Genomic DNA, 22,731 nt, shown 5'->3' with positions numbered 1-22,731 from the left:
TTCAGCATATTTGTGTTATTATCTATCAATTTCTTATTTGTGGAGATATCTTTCAGAAGAACAGCCCATAATTATAATTGTGTTAAACATCCATTCTTCATAGTGGTTTACACTCATAGCTGATGGTAAAGTGATAGACTACCATTTGATATGAACAAAATTTTTAAAACACTTTCTGTGATATATTCAAAAATGTTATTCTTGTAGGAGAATTATAATTGCACAGCTTTGAAGTAATACGCATTCAGCAGTTACAGTATGATATAAAATATAATCTCAGTGAATTATATGCTCATGAAGGGTTCAGCATGCTGTACAAAGCTATAGTGCATATTTATTTGATTTATTTGTTTACGTTTGTTTACTCAGGTAGTACACTTGAGTACTTTTCTTTTTTCAGCTTTTATCTTCTGAGACAAATGGACATATCATCAGAACACTGATTTTGCATGTCTTCCTTAATGCATTAACAAATTACTTTGTTTGTATGTGGGGTGTAGAATTAATTCTTCCAAACTAGAAATTATGCACTGCAGGCAGCTACCACTCTAGACACTTGCAATGTAGCACTTGGAGTTACCATTTACATTAGATGCTATTGTTCTGTTTATTTTATGTTTAATATTTTGTCTGTTTTTCAGTTTGCATTTAAAAGTCAGTATCCCACAATTCCAATGAAGTGGGTGGGGTTACATAATTATGTATGCAGATTTTATGTTAATCAGTGTACAGATTTGTACCTATTTTTCATGGTCTTTGTCCAGATTTCTGATGTTTCCAGGTTTTGAAGTATAATCTTTACTAACGTATATCTCAGCTGCTTTCTGATGGCCATATTTGGAGTATGCACATGATGCCATTTCAGTTAAGAAATCCTTCTGTGAAACACCAGTCCAGTTATTTGTATTTTCATAAAGTTAGTGTGGTGTGTTCTTTACAGTTTCACTAGAATAACAAAATAAAAATTCAGGTGTTCCTGCATGCTCTGTCTTCTAGCTCTAGTGTTTTAAATAGCTCTTCTTGAGAAGCCTTGTATTCAACCAGTATATCCTTTATTTCATTCTCCGATTTCTGCAGATTTATCAGCTCATATGAATAGCTCCTTAAAGTTTCTTCTAATTTTCCAGCATTTTGTTCTTTAACTTAATGTGTTATTCCAGTGTTTGACTTAGCTTAAACATTTTCAAATGCATCTGATCTGGTATTCCTCTAAATTACTGGAAACTATCTTCTATAGTAAAGCTGAAACTCAATTTTTTTTTTTTTGCTGAATAGCTGAAAAGTTCTTTCCATTCAGATCATTTTCTTCTTCTTTTCTGAGTAATTTTGCTCCAACTCTTTTCTTTGCCAGCATCCAGGCAGCGTAATTAGTGGTCAGTAACTGAATTTTAGAAAAATTTATAATGTTTACTGTTTTTTTAACAGTTTCTCAGTTTTCACACAGAGAGATCTCTAATTAACTTGCTAGTTAGTATACAGCCATTTTGGAAATCCTCAGAAAATTGTCTTTTTATGATTGGTTGGCTTTAATGAGCATAATGCAGTGATTTTCAGAAATGTAATGACAGAGTAATGGACTTGTTGAGTTTATTAAACAGAAACAGAAGCTTATTGCTACTAATAAAGAATGTAGTAGTAGCTGTAATTCATATTCTAAAATTGAGATATATATACTCCCATTCCCAGAGTATATGTTATTTTGGGAGTTTAGAGGTGGTGAAATTTTGTGGCAAGTAGCTAGGACCTTGTATTAGAATTTAGATGAGAAGCAAATGTATGTTGCTCATCAAGGCTGTAGATCAAACATTTATATTTTGTCACTGAGGACAGGAAGCCTAGCATTGCCACCTATCCATTTTATTTCCCTGACTATCCAGAACTCAAACCAGTTGTCCGATAGTCCGGAAAACATTGTGCAAACATTGGTATTCTGTTTAAAAAAAAGAAACACTATTGGAATTTGTTAAATCATCAGATTTACTGTTGTTTTTTACAGAAAAGCATAGTAAATTGGCTAAAAAAGTATCCCTGAATGGAAAAGATGACATTCCTCCAAACCTGGCTTGACAGTGATGTCAGGAAATGGGTGGAAAGTGGGTGGGGAAAGGGGAGGAGATGGGTGGGGTTATGGGAGGTATGAGGAGGTGTGGCCTTGGTCCAGTTTTGGCCACAGTGAAAGGTGGGAACTCTAAGGAAGCCTGAAAACAGTAATAATACCGACCAGCTCTGAGGGGCACGAGACAACCATTTGGCAGTCTTGAAGAATATGGCCTTGGTTTTGTCAGCGTTCATTTTCTTGTGTGAAGATTCAGTGTCAGTTCTAAGGAGAAAAAACAAGAATGCATTTCCATGATTATTCAGTATTAGTTGCGAATAGCTGCACTATACATCCATAAACAATAAAAGTAATGTTACACAAAATAATATGCAAATGCACATTAAAAGATGCTGAATTACTATGTGGCTAAGAGGCATAAAGCCATAATGATGCAGATAACCCACATGTGAATAGCAGCTTGGGTACTGGAAGAGCGCAGCTATGTGAGTGTTGGCTTTACAATAAAAAAAAAGGGCAGGACCAAGGATGTCAGCTAGACGATCACAGCCCAGTGATGGTAGACTTATTAGTGCAGGTATAGAAGCATATACTTTTACTGGAAGGCAAAGGACACTGTACTGTAATACACACTAATATCAGCCAATGGAATGGTTGGGTAAGTATATCATTTACAAACATCTTGACTGTCAGGATGCCTGCTAGGGCACAAACCAACTCTGTGGCTTCCTGGATGGTAGTCCCCCTGGTCAACTATGGAAAACTATATGCAGTGAGAAAATAAATGGGCTTCAAGTCCAGTGCGTTCGGAGTTGTGTTTTTGATAGGACACAAAGGCAAATATCAACCAGAAAAAAAAAATTTAAGCAGATTCAATGAGTAAAGTATATACTGAGTTCATAAAGGACTAAGATGTATAATGTAAATACAGCAACATTTGGAAGAAGGAGAACACAGTTACAGTCAGCTGTTTTCTGTAAAGCAGAGCAAACATAGTGATTAGTAAGATGCTTCACTAGTTTGCTTCTAAAATGTTAATACTTTAGATATGTAACAGAGTTTTATGGCAGTAGGTTCCTAATGGGTGGGATTGCATGCTGAAAATTTTATGTCCTAGAGGTTAAGGTACAAAGAACAACGTTTGAGTGTCTAATTGTATTTCTGTGCCAAACAGATCCTCTTAAGCGATTTCCCAGGTAGATGGTCTCTGCAGAAAACTGATTTAGCGATTTGCTACTTATGTTTCAAAGTTTATGATTTGCTCAAAGATTTCATTGCTTATCTGCATGTGTCCTTCCTTGCTTGTTGATAATCAGCAACACTCAACATGATTGTTGTCCTTGTTTATCAGAACACCAGGATATAGTTTTGTCTGTAAAATATTCAGTGCCAGTAATAGAGTTCCACTTTCCTAAATGTTTGTGTCTAAAACTTTTACTGGCTAACTTAAATCTTTAGGGAAGCAGATATGCTTCTAGAGCACAAAAAGAGTCTCCTACTGTTAGATCTTGTAATAGAGAAGATGTGTTATGGCTGTGGGATTTGGGCTTCACTGTTACAGGAAGCCAGTGTCTTATCAGATTTTTTCAGAAGTCATTGGGTTTTTCACATTTTTATCTTGAAAACAATATACTGTGTTTTGTTAGTGGTATAGACGCAGAGGGCCTGTCTGTGTCTCTATTGACATGTTGTCGGATGGAGGCATTGCCGCTTTAGGCCGGTTTAGTGGGGAGTAGGCCAAACAGCTGATTTCCTGTTGTTCACTCTAGGATGGGAGGGAGTGGGATAGAGCCACATTTGCTGGTGTCTTTTTCTGTTGTCCCCAACGCTTCTTTTTCTGTGTAGTTCCATTTCGAATGATTCACTAAATGGGGTGTCAGGTTAGGTCCGGGAAGAACAAAAAAAGCACCTGTGTATTTTTGGTGTGTGGCCAGTTATCAGTTTCTTACAGTCTATTCACCAACCTCAGAAAGATGTGCCACAAGATTGAAATAGGACAGCTGGCCAAATGTCATTTAGCCAAAACATGATTTTGGGATTGATGTAAACGGAACTATTTTGTTATCTCCAAGGTATGGTAACATCACACGTGTATATACTGATTGATAGTGGGGGGCACAGCTCCTACCCTACAGAAAAAAAAATGTTTTAATTTTTTTTTTATTTGAATAGCTGCCATTTTGAACACTTTGTGTCATTCAAAATGGCAGTAATGCATTGTAAATTCAAACTGTTGACCTATACCCCTGCAAAATGAATATTCACAGTTTTTATAAGCGTATGTGTGTGTTTGTATGTCTGTGTGTACGTGCATGCATATAAGCGTATATATATGTGTGTGTGTGTGTGTAGATTTGATTTTTACATAGATTATGTAAGAAAGAGAAAGCGAGAAAGACATGGAGAGACCTACCATATGAGAGTCTAAACTGGACTCTGTGGACAAGGACGGGTTAAAGGAACACCTGGGGCAAAGCTTGCGGCCTGTATGACTGTGGAAAAAAATTCAGCTGTTTTTATTGCAGTTGTAAGATATTCTGCAATGTAACAGTTTTGACTAGAGTCCTACTTAAAGTAAAATTATTAGAACTGTATATTAATAGTGATAGAAATCATACAAATGAGATTTGGCAGTTACTGCCTCTTGGTAATCGTTTTATCTTTGTTTGCAGGATTCTCTAATAGAGAAGGAAAGGGCTATGTATAACATATCTGGTGGATGCACAGCACTTGGGGTCGTATGCCTGTTAGGAAAACTATATGTAGCCAATGCTGGGGACAGCAGGTAAGAAGTACCTCTGTGTCATAATTCAAATTAAGGAAACAGTTTTTTTTTTCTTTGTACATTATATATGTACTAATATGTATGTTTATTTTGTGAGAAGCCACTGATTGTGATTCAAATGAAAGAGATCATGTTATAATGTTCATGGATTGCTGAAAATCAGTTAATGGTGTTTAGTAGCACAAAATGGTATGTATGTAAGCAGCTCAGGATGCAGCTGCAAATGTATTTGCAAGGAAGTCTGACAGGATAAAATATTAATTTCTGTTTATATTGACTGGGATGGTTTCTCTTCAGTCTGACAGCATCTAGCTGGTTGAGTATTATCTCCCCAATCTCATTTACTTTTGCAGTAGTCCACGAATACAGGATTTGCCTATGGTTGCTGTGGTTTAATCATAACGGCAAAGCCCGAGTGATTAAACGAAGCCAACCATGGGTAAATCTTGCATTACCTGTATTGAGGAGTAGATTATTGCTATTGTTACAGTGACATTATTTAAGGGAAAACACTGTTACTACTTCTGAAAATGCTGTTATATAAATGGACTTTAGTGTTCTTTTGACAGCTACTTGTAGTTTAGGGAATCCAAAGTATGCAGGAAGCATATTCTAAACCAGTAAGTACTGTTTCTGCCTTTCTCTTTTCAAGATTATGGTTTATGTGCCCATCTCCATGAGCCTGGTACCACAGGAGTGGGAAAAAGTTGACTCCCCCCCCCCCCCTCACATGGAGAATCATAGCTCTGCACTACCCCTGATTTTGCCTTGTATTTTGCCTTGTCTGTCTTAAAAAGTTTTGATTTCACCAAGAATTACAGTAAGTCAGTAATCTGTGACATTATAGTTTCATATGTTTTATTTTTAAGAAAATGCAAGTTGATGCTATAGTAAATTATTGTAAAATAGCAAGAACTTGGGAAAGTTTATTTTTTAATAGTTGTTTCTGTTTCTTTTTCTTTTTTTTTTAATTGTGGAAGCTGAATGATGGGAAGACAAACCCCTTCTGTTTAATGTGTAATGTTTTCTCCTATTATGTACAGCTGCCCGAGTTGAGTTTGCTTTCTCCAGTTTGCAGGGATAAGCACTGGGTATCTGTAGCTATTTGTTTTAATAGGTCCAGTTCATTTTCTCTGCTTTCAGGAGACGAAAATTCAGCATCTGCCATATACTCATATTGAGTGAAATTGGTGTTATCCATTTTGTGGAGGTTCTTAGAAGGAGCTGCTACTGATTGGACTTGTTCTTGTTGGGAAAGGTCATTTTACGACAGGCACACTGATTGGTCTGTCCAATCAACATGCATGTTTTTGAATACTAATCACCTTTTATTGTATAATTCATATTACCTTGCAAGATTTTTTTTCCTGCATTGTTAGTTACACTGTGAGATCACAATTCATGCATCTACTCTCTTTTCTCCACAGTTGTGCGACATTGCAGTCTTTGTAGGTAGTTCATTTCACCCTGTAGGATTTTTTTTTCATTTTCTTCACAGTTGGAGATATAAGTAAGGGGAGTGGGAGCTCCACTTTTCAAAAAATATAGCATTCATATAGTGCAGTCTGTTGATTTGGATAATTGAGTATTAGTTGTATATGTTTGTTAGGTTGATAGATTATTATAGTGGTATTGACTGGTATTAATGACTAATTCCTTTTTGTAATGGTAGTTGAATAAATAGGTTGTAATGGTGGTATAATGCAAATATGCTGCTTGTTCTTGCCATATATGATTGTCAGGATACATAGTGAGACATTAGCAACTCAATATTCTACTGTACTTAGACGGGTCTACTTTACATGATTGAACTTTCAAATGTTTGACTTTCATATGGCCGAGACCATATGATCGAACATTTAAAAGTTCGAACATGTTTGAAAGAATAATAGTAACTGTTGCTAGCATGATTATTAGTTTGAATAAAAAGCTGCAAGAATTATATAAAATGCTGAAAAATAAAAAGTAGTAAGTGTGCTGGCATAGCTTATTAGATATTAGCATCCATGTAAAGGAGTATGTTATTGAGAAACAAAGTCAATAAAAATAACTGCGTAGATGTCAGCTGAAAGGACATCGATGTAAAGAGATGTAACATCAAGTTTCAGATAGTGCTGGAACACCAGGTTTCAGATAATGCAAGACTGAGTTTCCATGGATCATCAAACTACAGAGAACCAAGGACAAGGGAACAAAGGAAAATTGTTATACACAGTTAGAACTGTTGTACATCAGACTCTGAGAAAAATATCAGACTTTTTGGTATAAATATGAGTGTGTATAAACTAGCTTTGGGAATTTGCCATAGAGAACTGACAGCATCTGTGTTGCATACTTGTAGATCCAAAAGGAAAAAGTAACACTAAAGCATATTAACTGAAGCGGTTGTCTGTGTATTTATTATATTTAATACAATACAGTAATAAGACTAGTTGGTCACAATAAATAGTATGCATGCATGTAAATGCAAGTAACAGCAAGAAACCAACAGAAAGCAGTATATAATTTTTCAATGGCAAGCCACAGTTGACGGACTGAATGGTTTCTTATTGTGACAACTATAGCTTCTTTTTTATTTTATTCAGTTAGTACGTTCATTTCCAGTGCAAACATTTGCCTCCTTCTTCTGCACAGTATCCAGAAGCAGAACAGTGCATTTCTGCAGATTCCACAGGTCCTGTACATTCACACAGCTGAATCTGCCAGCTGTGTTTGACCACCTTTTGGGAGAATCAACGAGGGACTTTCCACGCTTTCTCAAGGGAAGATTTGATCACCTTCCACACAGAAATTGGTAATTCTCTTTTTGTTTCTCATTCTACAGCATGGATGCCATTAGACAGAAAAATATTAAATGTAAAACTACCTTCCAGTAGACAGTAATAATAGTCCAGCACATGTATAGTCAAGATTTAAAGATTGGTATAAATAGAACTGTAGCACATGCAGTACTTTATTTAAACAGCAACATCACTGGTATAACAGTAAACCTGTATTGTGCAAGTTATATGAAACTGCTTTCTGTGTGCAATGTAACTGTAAACAATCAGATGCATTATGTCCTGTCACCACATGTAAAATGTTAATTTCAGAGTTACAGTATCAGTCAATTCAGTTATTTACAGAATCTTCTGTCCATCTCGCCAGACAAAAGTGGCATAAAACCACTGCACATTACAAAACAGATAAGAACAGAGACGAGGTTCATAGTGAACTGACAAAAAGATTTAATAAACTTCTAAGACACAGTCAGAGTGAGTTCAAAAAGTTCAAAAATATGTGCAAACACTTTTTCAGAAGTGCATAAGAGCTTTAAAGTCAGCAGAACAGAATACTGACAAATATAATCTGGTTAGTAGAGAGTTAAAGCAACAGCAGTTAACAACGCTCATAGAAAATAATTTAAGAAGTACTATTCTACATTTAGAAAATGGTTAAGTCTACACAGCACAGACTTTCATTCAGTTAAAGCAAGGTACTTAAATAGTGATTTTCAAACCATTTCATATAACAAAACAGTTCTAGCTTATAGAAATCAAATGAGAGTAGTTAAATGCAGAAAAGACATGACGTCACAAGGCTGATGTGCATGTATTTTTTTTTCACCTTAAGTGCAGCAAAAGGCACACAACAGCACATGTAAATCATTTAAATATATGTGTTGTAAGCATGTGTTAGTTAAGCTAATATCTCTTTTGTTTCTTACAATATTTTGTAATTGTATGATAGCATAAAAAATAGCACAGACTCCAGCAAAAACAGTATTCAAAAGCAGTATTATGCATAGTTAAGCAAGTTAATGTTTATTACAACTGCATTCTAATATCAAGTTGCAAGTATATTAACAAATGACTGAAGGTACGTGTAAGTGCTGAAGGAGTTATGGGTTAAGCGTCTGGAATGCCAAAAAGAAAAACGTAATGTGAGCTCAAATCTTTCCAGGCTGGAATGGGTAGTTACAAGGAATGTTGCATAAGATAAAATGTTACTGGTACTGAAATTTATAAGGTCAAGGAAACAAGACCGGTTGCCAGGCCAAATGGCTTACGTTTTTCTAAAACATTATTGTTAAGTATTCACGTACAGCATTAAGCAAAAAGCACAAAAGTCTACAAAAATCCTGTTTGGTAATTGTAATAAGATGTCACAATTGTGCATACATGTCATTAATAATTTGTTTGCAAGTAAATACTACACCGAGTACAGTCAGTGCATGGGCTACGGTATGCAGTTAAAATAAATTACACAAGTCGCTTTACAAAAGGGAGGGTACAAATAGCTACTAATAACCGTAAACGTCTTTTCAAAATGGGTAAAAGCAATTCCTACTATAACTTTAACAGTATAGGCAACAGTAAAAGCTTTATAAAAATATTTTCTGTTTTTGAAAATGGCCAAAAAATAAGCAAATGTGTAAGACCAAAGTGTCACAGTCTAGGTAACAGACAAAAGGCAAGCATACATTCAATTCTCACAGCATAAAGCAAGTAAACAATACTGCAGTAAAATTATGTATACTACAGGGGAAGGGCATGCTTTCAATTTTACACTAACTGTGTAAACAGTATTGCAAAAGAGACTCAAATAAAAGTGCAAAGTAGTAATACCAAAAATACATTTTAATTTTTCAAGTAATATAATTAGCAGGCTTCAGTTTAATGCTAAGTTTAAAAACTACACTGAGTGTACATTACAGCCATGTATAAACAAATGCAAAACCAATCTGTACAGGCAAGTGTATTCTGTACAGTATATAGTAAATGGTTTATCCATGTAAATAGACAATTTTACATGGTTTATCTATGTTAATAAACAATTTTACATTCAAGTGTTATATGTATAGTAACAAGTCAAAGCTTGACATTTATGACATATGTGTTTTTTTTTCAAAAAACAAGACTGCAATACCTTTGCAGTAAAATCCTCAAGCATTGTCAGTAAATTACTGTATAGAACATCACTCTATAGAGTCATATTCAAATTCATCCAGTTCTAATAGTAATGGTTGTCATCATTATGTTAACAGTATTAAACAGTGTTAACTTGCTGTATCAAAAAAAAAACTAAAGGTTTTGTTTCCCAGTGTGTTTCTAGTTAATAGCAATATAACTTGACTAAAAAATACATACTAATATAGACAGTTTTAGATTTACAATAAAACGGAGGGGAATGTATACAGCGATAGGTATGTTTAAAAATGTATAAATGCATGTGCACATCTATTTGCTAGTTAGATGCATATACACATATGTTGCTATAATATATATAGAAACAATATAGTTAGTTAAATACATGTATTTCTGTTTGCTAGAATACATATATTCTGGTACAGTTTAAGACATGCTGAATGTTCAGTGTCTGGAACATGCTTCAAGGACTATAGATAAAAATGCAGCTGCGAGACACACAGCATTCAACACAGACATCTGCATTTCATTTGCATAATTCTGAAAATCAAAACAGAGGGAATTACAATATTTCACGAGTAAAACTTAGGAAAATACTACACAAAATAGAACACAAGACAATTTCAGTTGTAAAAAGCATTCAGCATGTACGTTTGGGAGTATAATATTTAACACAAATATAACAGCATGGTTAGCTAAACAAGGTCAGGCATACATAAAAGTAGAGAAACAATCAAAGACTGACAAACATTTCAGTAAACAGCTCTGTCTCTATTAGATGCTGTACATTACCTCAAAAATGTAACAGTTCTGACAAGGAAAGACATCATGCAAAAATATCACAGTGTGTAGACAATAACTCAAAAATAAGAATAAACTCAGCAGGGGAAAAAGGGTACGATTTCTACCAATACTCTGTTTATTTGTATAAACAACTGTTTATTTGTATAAACAACACAGTAATACAAGGAAAAGGACCATGGGTTAAAATACTTACCATTTTGGGTAACAGGCCAGTACTTCATACAGATCAAATGGTAAAAATACCATCCACTTGAACTATGGTAGGACAACAATACCAAAAAAACCAATATTGCACTTCTGTATTACATTTCCAAGTTTTAAAGATTACCAAATGCAGATTTAAAAGAGCTTGGTATAAAAACTAGTAAAACAAGATATCTCGCAGATTGTACATTTACAAGCATCTTTGGTAGACAGATTACAATTTAGTACTAATGTATCTAAATTTGTAAATTGAACAAAATGTTGTATAAATAGACAATATTGCCTTCAAATTTCAAAATGTTTGTTAAAGTGGCACCACAGTTTGTATGTGTGGTTTCAAATAGCCCAGTGTTAATAGTAAAAGACAAAACAGAAGCTGACACTGCCCATAATTGGTGGGACAAATTCACAAGATGGTCATCAACTGGGACCAAATTGCTAAATTGGTTAATACATCCAGTGTTGGTAGTGTTGGGGGTCATAATAATAATGACAGCTTGAAATTGTTTTTATGCTGCAGGTTACAAAGAGTTGCAATAACTCAACAAGTCATGGTAAATACTGTAAATAGCGATGCTAATGAAACAAATGCATTTTCTTTAACTAATGTTTAGCCCGTTCCTCCAAAAAAAATAAAATTAGGGGGACCTGAAAGAATTATAGTAACTGTTGCTAGCATGATTATTAGTTTGAATAAAAAGCTGCATGAATGATATAAAATGCTGAAAAACAAAAAGTAGTAAGTATGCTGGCATAGCTTATTAGATATTGGCATCCATGTAAAGGAGTATGTTATTGAGAAACAAAGTCTGTAAAAATAACTGCACAGATGGCAGCTGGAAGGACATCAATGGTGTAAAGAGATGTAACATCAAGTTTCAGATAGTGATAGAACAGCACGTTTCAGATAATGCAAGACTGAGTTTCCATGGATCATCAAACTACAAAGAACCAAAAACAAGCGAACAAAGAAAAACTGTTATACAAAGAAAGAACTGTTATACATCAGACTCTGTGAAAAATATCAGACTTTTTAGTATAAATATGAGTGTGTATAAACAAGCTTTGAAGGTTTGCCATTGAGAGCTGACAGCATCTGTGTTGCATGCTTGTAAATCCAAAAGGAAAATGTAACAGTAAAGCGTATTAACTGAAGCGGTTGTCTGTGTATTTATTGTACTTAGTAAATACAGTAATAAGACTAGTTCTTCACAATAAGTAGTATGCATGCATATAAATGTAAGTAACAGCAAGAAACCAACAGAAAGAAGTTTATAATTTTTCAACGTTAAAAAATAAAAATAAAAAAAAAATAAAAATATAAATTACATGTTCCTAGCAGGGGGAAAGCCCCCCTGCACCCCCCGCTATTTAAATATACCAACTCTGAGATCGCACTATATTGAGGAAAAGGGAAATCTTCCCATTCTGCACTGTATGGAGATCTCCATTCAGACCGTTCGAACATTTAAAAGTTCGATCATATGGTCTCAGCCATATGAAAGTCAATCTTTTAAAAGTTCGATGATCTGAAGGGGACTCACTTAGACATGATCCTATGATATTAAAAGAATGTAAGATCTTCCGAAGTGCAAACAATGTATGCAGTTAATTCTCAGTACAGTGCAGCTCTTTCTGTTCTCTTTGTATACATTTACATCTCAATTCTGTCCAAATCTAACATTTCATTTGTTTTGCTTTACATTATGAATGTTATACTCATTGTTGACTAGGCACTATTGTTAATGTTGTCTCAGCTCTGTCCATACAACTGCACTTATTTGTACCTACTCTTGATTTATCTTTCCCGCAAAATGCTCAGTGTGTTCCTTATGCATTTATCTCATGCTCAAGTAGATTGTACAATGTGTTTAATTGTCTAAACCATACAGCCCAGGATGTGGTTGAAAAGGTTCCTGTACAACTCTACTTATTCAGTTAAATGATAAACAAATAAAGTAACAATATATGAAACCACCCTTCTACCCTTCCTGTATTGTAAATGCAAGTCATCCACTACCCTCCTTAACCACATTAGAGCATCATGCCTATATTTGTTGTGAATAACTCCTCCTTTTGCCATTTTTGTTATGTCCATGGTAGCAGCCTAAAAATATCCCCCTTTCTTTTAGTACCCAGCAATTGTAAAATGTAGAGGTAACTTCCCCCACCTCATGTCTTAAATACCAGAAGACTTCTTACCCTATCCCTTTTTCTACCACATGTAATGATGACTCAATGATTATTTGTAGGGTAGATCCCAACCTCCTTCATTTATAATGTTAAAATTGTGCTCATGTGTAAGGCAAAACTCCTTCCACCTTGTAATATTAAGATCATGCTTATGTCTCCCACACTGTCCCCAGCTGTAACATTAGGATTATGCTCATGTCAATGTGTACATCCTTCAAAGCTCCCAATTGTGATATTAATTGCATGTTCATGTCTTAGATAGACCCTTCTCCTGTCTTATCTTGTGTGTGCCACTGCCTAATTGAATGTCAGAGCACTTTCTGTGAAATGGATTCATCCTACGCATATGAATCACATGTTTATCAATCAGAGGCTATCAGGAATGCTCCAACAGTAACAAGTGGAAAACTGATGCATGTTTTCTTTAGTACATTGTTCCCCTATTGATAGAACAATGTTATACCAAAATACAGAAGAAAGCTTTCTTTTAGTTAATCTGCTATTTGTGTTTGTTAACTGCAAAGTTCTAGCAAGGCAGAGCTCAGTTATGGTAGAAACCCAGGGAAGAAAGCTTCAAACTAAACATACATGCACTTCTCCTCATACTTCATGTAATGAATATAACATAAAGTAGAGCTGACATAGAGAAATAAAGCCTTGACTAGGACCGAGGTGACCTAAGTTTGATTAGGCGCTCGGGCACCTGTTCGAACTGGCATGGAGGAGGAAAAGAGTCACAGCTTTGACGACTTGTCTCTCCTGGGGGCTGTAGAAGTGCAAGCTAGGATTACGTTTCTCATATTTGAATCCCACTGAAGATCAGAAATTGCTGGAGAGGTCTGGTTGCAGTGCGGAAAGGTCTGGCCTGAGAGTTTATATCATTTACAGAAGTGAATGACATGCTAGTCACTGTTGCCTATTGCACACTGGACCCTTATTGTGTTACTGGGCTGTACCATACAGTTAGAACCATATAAGGAAACCCCCTGACAGCTGCCTAAATGACAGGCCTTTTTGGTCATCTCTCACCCTGGTGAAGTACAATGAATGAGCCAACATATGGGAGAGAGGATAGAGATGTATGATGGTTGTCAGGCAGTGGAGAAAAACAGCATTCAACAGGTCTGGATAGCAAAGGTGAATTTATCACACTGAATGCATATGTATAAAAAAACTGTAATACATAAGAGCATAGCTGCAGCACTTCATTAGTAAGCAGTGCCACTGTAGAAATTTTGCAATAAATATGTACTGTACAGCTGAAGTCCAACTTTGCCGTCTAAATTTAATTCATAAGGGTAAGTCTAAGGGTTAAGAGTACATCAGGCAAAGAGAACAGGAGGCAAGAGTGTGGTTTGGGAGTGAGAGGAATATGCAGAGGGAAGCAGAGTAAAGAAGAAAAGCATAAAATGAAGAATGCAGCGAGGAAGAGGGAAGGTGGTGGGGCAAGGCCGACAAGCAGGGGAGATGCACATACTACATGTAGAATTAAGTATTTGTGAGTGAGTGGTCATGAGGCTTTGAGATGGTTCTGAATGCCAATTTTTAATTAGTTTTTGAAGTAATATGTATGGGATTTAAGGTAACTCATGAGTCTGGAAAGTTATTAAGCTGAATATAAGGACCATCCACTAATGTTGGATGAAAGAGAAGGAAGACATCAGGACAGAAAGAGAGCTAGAGCCAGACAATGTGCACAGTTTATTTGTTTATTTTTTTTCACATGAGGTACATGAAAAACATCTACATATCTGGAAAGCTGTTTTGCACTTTGTACTATAATGCTGAGGTGGAGTCATCTGCATATTGAATTATTTGTATCCATAAGAAGTACAATAATGCATTTGGGATTTTCATGGTACAAATGTTACCTCATACCATGTTTTTTTTAAGGTGCGACACAGATATGCCATGCATGTCCTCCCATGAGTTACAAATTGTGTAGCTCTTATATGCAGAACCGTGCTTTGCTCAGATAGCACTTAAATAACAATAGTAAACTGTGCAATACTTGAATGAACCTAATGAGAATCAGTCAGTCATGTTAATTCTGGTTGTAAAATTTAGGCAGCTCCATGGACTAAAAAGATAAAGTTCTGACTATGACTTAGACAACCTGACTTCAGTTAGCAGTGTGGACACCTTCAGTAGATGGCTGTGTGGGGGGGTGGAATGAGGAATATTGAGACAAGGGAGGAGGGGGTATTGGGATATGCAGAGGCACACCAGTTGGAGTCTGCTGAGGTGAAACAAGGGACTGAAGTGGTGTAGCTTCAAAAAGTGGGCTGGCAGACAGTTGGGGATGTAAGGCTTAAGGGAAAAAGCTTGTTGTAAACAGTTAATATCACTATGACACTGCAAGCAGTCTGGCTCTGTTCCACCTTCTACAGACATCATTGTACAATTCTTCCTAGTCTACTGGTAAGTCCCTCCTAGGGTCTAGTACCCATTCTCTGCTTCCCTTTCACTCCCTGAAACACCAGAGGCCAGCATATGCAGCTAAATCTTCTTTTATTAAAGTCTGGATGTCAGAAAGGCATTTAATGCCGCAAAATATAACAAATCATACCGGTTTCGGCTATGTAGCCTTCGTCAGTGAAAAAACATTAGACATCCCTAAATCTCATTACTATTTATAGATACCATCCACCAATAGTATTATGGTATGGTCCAACCCTAAGGCTGGTTTCCCATAACAGTGAATCAACGAGTATCATCACCACCTAAATATTACAGTCAAAAGTACTGACTTTTATATTCTAACCATAGGATAAATAAATAAGATCCCTGTACATGATGTGTTTGATAGTAGACTTACAGATTATACACATAAATAGCTATCAAAACAGACTGTTATAGAAGAAACAAAATGTAATTATACGTATGGACCAGTATATTTTGAATATTCAAAGTTGCCATTTTTTAAGGCTAACACAATTACATATATCGAACTAACTAGTCACAAAGGCAGTATCTTGCCTGTATATAGCCCATTTCTTGACCAAAAACATGAATCAAAAGCATGTCCAAATTACAATAATATGTACCATTAACATACTTAGAATATATCTGGTCCAATAAAACTTAAACTAATATTATGTCTGAAAGACATTTTCAAGTTTATTTCCATTATCATGTAAACACATATACTATGTACAAACCATAATATTCTATGTATTAGATAATCTGCAAATTATAAGTGATCATTCAACCCAGAGGGAAATACGGCACCCAGATGAATAATACAATATTTTTCTTTATGGTTCAGGATACTGTGCCACCCTTGTTGGTTACTCCTATCTCCCATTATTTTATCAATGACTATAAACATAAACTTAGCATTATGATGTTTAAGTGTGTGTCTGTACAGAGCATTGGTTTCCTTCTTGTTTTTTATGTCACTTTTATGTTCACCCATCCTAATTCTGAGTGAACGAGATGTTTGTCCGACATAAAATGCTGAGCATTGACACTTAGCCAAATAGATAATCCAGGTACTACTGCAGTTACCAAAAATTCTAATATCATAGACCCTACTTGTGTTGGTACTGGTAAACTGTTTCAATTTACTAACTTGATTACAACGTGCACAATGACCACATGGAAAAGTTCCAACAAGTTCATCCCCAGATAATGTCAACTGTTTATGTGTAGCACCTCCACTTTCTTTGTGTTTGTAGTGTGAAAACATGGCTAGTAAGTTCTTGCCCCGCCTATATGAAAATTGGCATTTCAGGCCCAGGATGTTTCTTAGATAATCATTTGCTAGTAATATATTCCAGTTTGAATCAAGAATGTTTCTAATAACATTATGATTTCTGCCATATGTGGTGACAAACCTTAATGAGAACTCTGAACCTGATGATTGACGTTTCTTATACTCCAATAGTTAACTTCTATCTTGGTTGTCAGACCACCTACTAGCTGATATTATGTCTGATTGATGATAACCTCTATCCAGGAATCTGTTTTGTAGATCCTGTTTCGCTAACCCAAGGTCTGTCTGGGATGAACAAATACGTTTAATTCTCAAAAATTGAGATTTTGGTAAGTTGCGGATGGTGTGGCGTGGATGCATACTAGATGTATGTAATAAGGTATTGTACTGTGGATATTTCCTGAATGTTTTGGTACTCAAAGTGTGGTCATTATTCCTATACACCGTAACATCCAGAAAATCAATAGTATTGAGATTGTATGTAATAGTATATACTATACCCCAAATATTACTATTCAAATATTCCACAAATTCATGCAAATACGTAGAGTCTGCACACCACACCATCCAACAATCATCGCGGTATCTACGCCAGATATCCATTTCAACCATATATATGTTATGCAGTGGGTTGTATATCATGCACTCTTCAAGGTACGCCATAAATAGATCTGCATATATGGGGGCAAAAGATGCCCCCATGGCAGTACCTTGAAGTTGCCAGTAGCACTCCCCTTTAAAATAGAAAACATTCTTGTTAAGCACATGTTCAGCCATACAAACAAGCAAAGTGTTAAATCCTGGTGGATATAGATTTGAATATTCCAACCAGTAATGTAATGCCTGTAATCCTGCCCAATGGGGTATGCTTGTATATAAGGACTTAACATCTAGTGTACACATCAACCAATGTGGTTCCAATTGTGTATCATGTATGATTTGTAGGAACTGCATAGTATCCTGTAACCTCGCCCTAACCTTGGTTAATAATGGCTTAAGATGTTGCGTCAGGAACATGGATAGTGGTTCTGTAAGAGAGCCTATACCTGATACTATTGGTCTTCCAGGTGGTTTCGAAATAGATTTATGAATTTTGGGAAGCAGATACAGAATTTGTTTTTGAGCGTCCATCACAGTTAGATGTTGAACTGTATTGGCAGTAATAATACCCTCTTCCTCCGCCTGGCTCAAAAAGGTATCTATTTCTTTTTTGAAATTGGGAGTAGGATCAATAGACATTCGCATGTAGCATGTGGTATCTGATAACCGTTCCAAACCTTCATGTACATAGTAGTTCATGTTTAAAACCACAACCACCCCTCCTTTATCTGCTGGTAGTATAGCTATGTTCCGATTGTTCCTCAATTCCTCTAGGGCTTTTTTCTCCAATGCAGAGATATTTTCCCCCATAATTTGTGATTCAAAATGTGGAAAATGCAAATCCCTTAATACTGATTGCTGAAAAATCGAAACGTATTTATTCATAGGGGTTTGGAATTGTGATTTACGGAATTTGAAATCCGTAGATCTTTTGATTTGACAACTGTTTATCTCTAAATTTACCCTGTGGTTTTGTGCATTGCTCTGTTCTACATTGGTATAGTTTTGGTAGTGATAATAATGATTGCCAAATTGATGGACAGCTTATTATAGTTTCAAAAAATCTTTAGTACAATATATCAATCTTGTTTAACACATTGATCACTATTTTTTAGTTCTGAAGTGCCCCTTTAATCATTGATTTGGAACAAATTTTAGAAGGATTATGTGCCGATCGAGATGACATAGGGGTCTTTGGCATTGACCATATCTCAGGCAATGATCCAAATAATCTAATTAATAATCCATCAGAGGGATGTGAACTGGCATTTCGAAATTTAAATAAGGGGCTTAAAAATCTCAGAGCAAATATTTGGCATTTAAAACTTTTTCGTGCATATATTAAGAAGGATGTGGCCCCTAGGGGTCTTAGAATACATTTACAGCCATTGGTTGGTAGATCTGAAGAGAGACTAACCACTGAATGGAATAAAGCATTACAATAAGCTTCTATGATGTTTGTCAATATTCTTTCTTCCTATTATGAAAGAATGATAGATATATAGACCTAACACCACTCTTAAGTATTCAACTGCAGTACCACCTTTAACATTCTTGTAAGAAAAGCGCAGTCCGGGTCTGAACTGTCTGCAAACAGCTACAGTTAACTTTGAGTATGTGTCTACCTGTTTGAGCCAATATTCATTTTCCCCTGGAGAGCACTCTGCTTTGGTTGTAAGCAGCCCCCCACCACACACACACACACACACACACACACACACACACACACACACACACACACACACACACACACACACACCTTCCACTTTCTCTTATTCCCTTCTGTTAGCAAATAGTATCCATAACTGATCAATACTGTGTGTTTGTAAATTTAAACGATGACCACAATAGCCTACTGATACAAGGTTATCCTGTTTTTCCAGCTGAGAAACTAAGAAATGACTTACAGTTTCAGAGCAGTCCTTGGTCAATTGTGATTGTTTCTTAACACATACTTGTCTTTGCTTTGGCTCATTAGCAGCAGTACAAAGAACTGCCTGCTCACACCCTTGTTCTCCCCTCCCCCTTCCCTGTTTATTACCTTAAGACAAACCCAAAGTTAATAAATATTACCTGTGGCAGGCACCATTTTTAAAACTACAATCCACTCTGCTACAGGCCCCATGAAGGCTCAGTGTCTATCCAGTAAGTGTTTTACAACTGTAAATGCCTATTTTTGTTGAATTGTATTAGACATTTTACAACTGTATATGTTTATGTTTAATTGTGTTAGACATCTAATATGATTTATGCTTTATTATTAGATGTTACTATGGCATGCTAGCATTTGTATGCACCAATTTGTTTTTACTATAATAGTATGTATGATCTGTTTTCATAGCTGCACCTTGTTCACTAATGTTATTCATGTAATTGTGTTGTGTGTAGACAGCTCATACTAGTGTCTAATTATTTCTATATAATTGTGTTGTTACTGGTGGATAAAATCACATTAGAGAACCACGACAGATTGCTGCTCGCTATATTTTTATATGTGACTGCATAATTGTTGTTATTCCAATTGGCTCAGTATCTGCATATTTTTTATCTGTGACTGCATAACTGTTGTTCTTCCAATTGGCTCAGTATCTGCATATACTAAGTAGTTGGTGCATGGCATTGTCCTGCATGCGGTAGCTATTTGCTCAGTGTGTTTTTTATAATCTTTATAATATATATTTACCATCTCAAAAGTGCTTACTCCTCTCTGTACTCTTCTTTTCTAGACCTAACACCACTCTTAAGTATTCAACTGAGGTACCACCTTTAACATTCTTGTAAGAAAAGCGCAGTCCGGGTCTGAACTGTCTGCAAACAGCTACAGTTAACTTTGAGTATGTGTCTACCTGTTTGAGCCAATATTCATTTTCCCCTGGAGAGCACTCTGCTTTGGTTGTAAGCAGCCCCCCACCACACACACACACACACACACACACACACACACACACACACACACACACACACACACACACACACACACACACACATTCCCTTCTGTTAGCAAATAGTATCCATAACTGATCAATACTGTGTGTTTGTAAATTTAAACTATGACCACAGTAGCCTACTGATACAAGGTTATCCTGTTTTTCCACCTCAGAAACTAAGAAATGACTTACAGTTTCAGAGCAGTCCTTGGTCAATTGTAATTGTTTCTTAACACATACTTGTCTTTGCTTTGTGATTGTTTCCAGCCCCTCATACGAGCAACTAACAGGGTCTGTACCCGCTTCACTCCCCACCCTGTCCCCTATTCCCTCCCGCCCCCGGTGGTCCCACCTTTATTGCACTCAAACCCCTCCCATCTTTCTAATAGCCAACCACAGCACTAACCCAACACTACCTCCTCCATCTTCCCACTACTGTCACACCTCCTCAACTAACATGTACAAGCATACCTTTCCTATGCTCACTGCATGCACTCTCCTTGCATATCTTACATCCTATCAAAGCTCCATCATTCCCCCACTCAACCACTACCACTGTACTACTACTCACACCACCACTCATGTCTCACCCACACTCAGCTCCCCTCCCACCAGCTCAAGAACCATCCCTATGCACCCCCCACATATTCTACCAACTATATTACTCAAACAGAAAGCATCCCTACAACTTAACATAGTAACCCTCCCACCATACCTATTACCCACAGAGCACAATCATAAAGTTTCCCTTATAAACAAACATATTCAAAAACTGAGAAAACTAATAATCTCATGCTTATCAAAACTAGTCCTAAGTGGAGACATCCACCCCAACCCTGGCCCTACCATCTCCAACCCCAATCTTCATAATCAGACTAGAAACCACAACTTGTCCCATATTACAGCCAATAGAAAGCCAAGTGACTTCCTTCTACTATGCCTAAATATTAGAAGTATATCCAACAAAGTCCATGAACTCCATGCCACCATAGACTTGTACTCCCCAGATATAGTCATCCTGACAGAAACCTGGCTAAAACCTCACATTACCAGTGAGCAAATACTCCCTACAGGTTATGGCATACTAAGAGTAGACCGGCTAAACAAAAAAAGGAGGTGGTGTAGCTATAATATTTAAACAGCATCTAAACATCCAGATCTTAAAATCATCAGCTCCACAAATAGGCAATGAAGAAATAATATGTACCAACCTCAAAATTAACCAAAACAAAACCATCAACATAATTGGATGCTACTTCCCACCTGGCCAAAACATCCCTCCCCTAGAAAACCTCCTCAGCTGGTCTACCCCAAGAAACTATCATCTTAGGTGATTTCAATATTGACTGGCAATCCTGTTCTGGCAACAATCCAACCCATCATGTACACCTTCATGGCTTCACTCAACTAGTCCAGTCACCAACCAGGATAAATAAAAACTCCACCAAGCACACTACCCTGGATTGGATACTAGTCAGTAAGAGCCCCCAGTCATATATAACAGGCTGCTTATCAGATAGCCTCAGTGATCACTCCCCAACATTCCTACTCAAAAATACCTATACCAAGCTAAACCTGTCATCTACTGTCAAATACATAAAAAACTAAACTTTAACCCACTCACATTCATCTCATCCCTCAAAGAATGTAACTGGCATCCTCTAAAGTACCTCAGTCTAGATGATGCAGTTGAATTTTTTAATACTACCTTCCTGAACATCCTTAATTACCATGCCCCCATAAGATTCTCCAGAACCAAAGCACAACCCTCCCCATGGCTACAGAAAACCACTAAGTCAGAAATGAAAAACAGGAATAAAGCCTGGGAGCACTGGCGCAAAACCAAAACCCCCTCAGCTAGACAGAAATTCCTAAAACTACGCAATAAAGTCAAAAAGCTAATAAAACAGGACAAATCCCAATACTACCAGTCTGCCCTAGACTCCTCAAAACATAGCCCCAAACAATTCTGGTCCTCCATAAACTCCATCCTCCACCCAGGTAAAGTCAGTACCCCTCCTCCTAACATCCCTCACTCCTCAGAAAATATTGCTACCTCATTCAACACACACTTCACCCAAACCATACTATCACTAGCTAAACAACACAACCCCCCTCCCCTCCAACCCACACCTTCAACTAGTAATCTCCCCACTGCCTTCTCTTTTTCTCCTGTACCTACCTCCAACATAAAAAAACTCTTAACTAAACTTAAACCCACCAAATTAGCCTACAAATTGCAGCTGATACTCTGGCCTACCCAGTATCCATCTTGATTAACCTATCTCTGTCAGAAAGTTACGTTCCCACAGTGTGGAAAGTATCACATATAATTGCCCTCCACAAAGGCGGACCCTCCACAGAGCTAACCAATTACCGCCCCATAGCTATTCTCTCTCCACTCTCCAAAATACTAGAGAGATGCATACACTCTCAGGTCTCAGACTACCTCCTTACTAACAACCTCCTTTCCAGTACTCAGCATGGTTTCCGACCAAACCATAGCACCACCACTGCCTTACTCTCCTTTACTAACA

The 22,731-nt window shown here is 36.6% G+C and overlaps 1 protein-coding gene across 1 annotated transcript in view; it reads left to right on the top strand.

Moving 5' to 3' along the window:
• The window catches only part of PPM1H (protein phosphatase, Mg2+/Mn2+ dependent 1H), a 1,767,842-nt gene that overhangs the window by 871,049 nt on the left and 874,062 nt on the right, over nucleotides 1–22,731 (top strand). Inside the window, exon 4 of the mRNA XM_044088290.1 lies at nucleotides 4,729–4,841. Coding sequence (XP_043944225.1) covers nucleotides 4,729–4,841 — 113 coding nt within the window. The remainder of the gene's footprint in view (nucleotides 1–4,728; nucleotides 4,842–22,731) is intronic.

Source organism: Protopterus annectens, chromosome 11.part0, assembly GCF_019279795.1.
Source record: "Protopterus annectens isolate FY-2018-M chromosome 11.part0, PAN1.0, whole genome shotgun sequence".
Classification (NCBI taxonomy): domain Eukaryota; kingdom Metazoa; phylum Chordata; order Ceratodontiformes; family Protopteridae; genus Protopterus; species Protopterus annectens.
The sequence above is the reverse complement of the archived record's forward strand: the minus strand, read 5'-3'. Positions and strand labels throughout refer to the sequence as shown.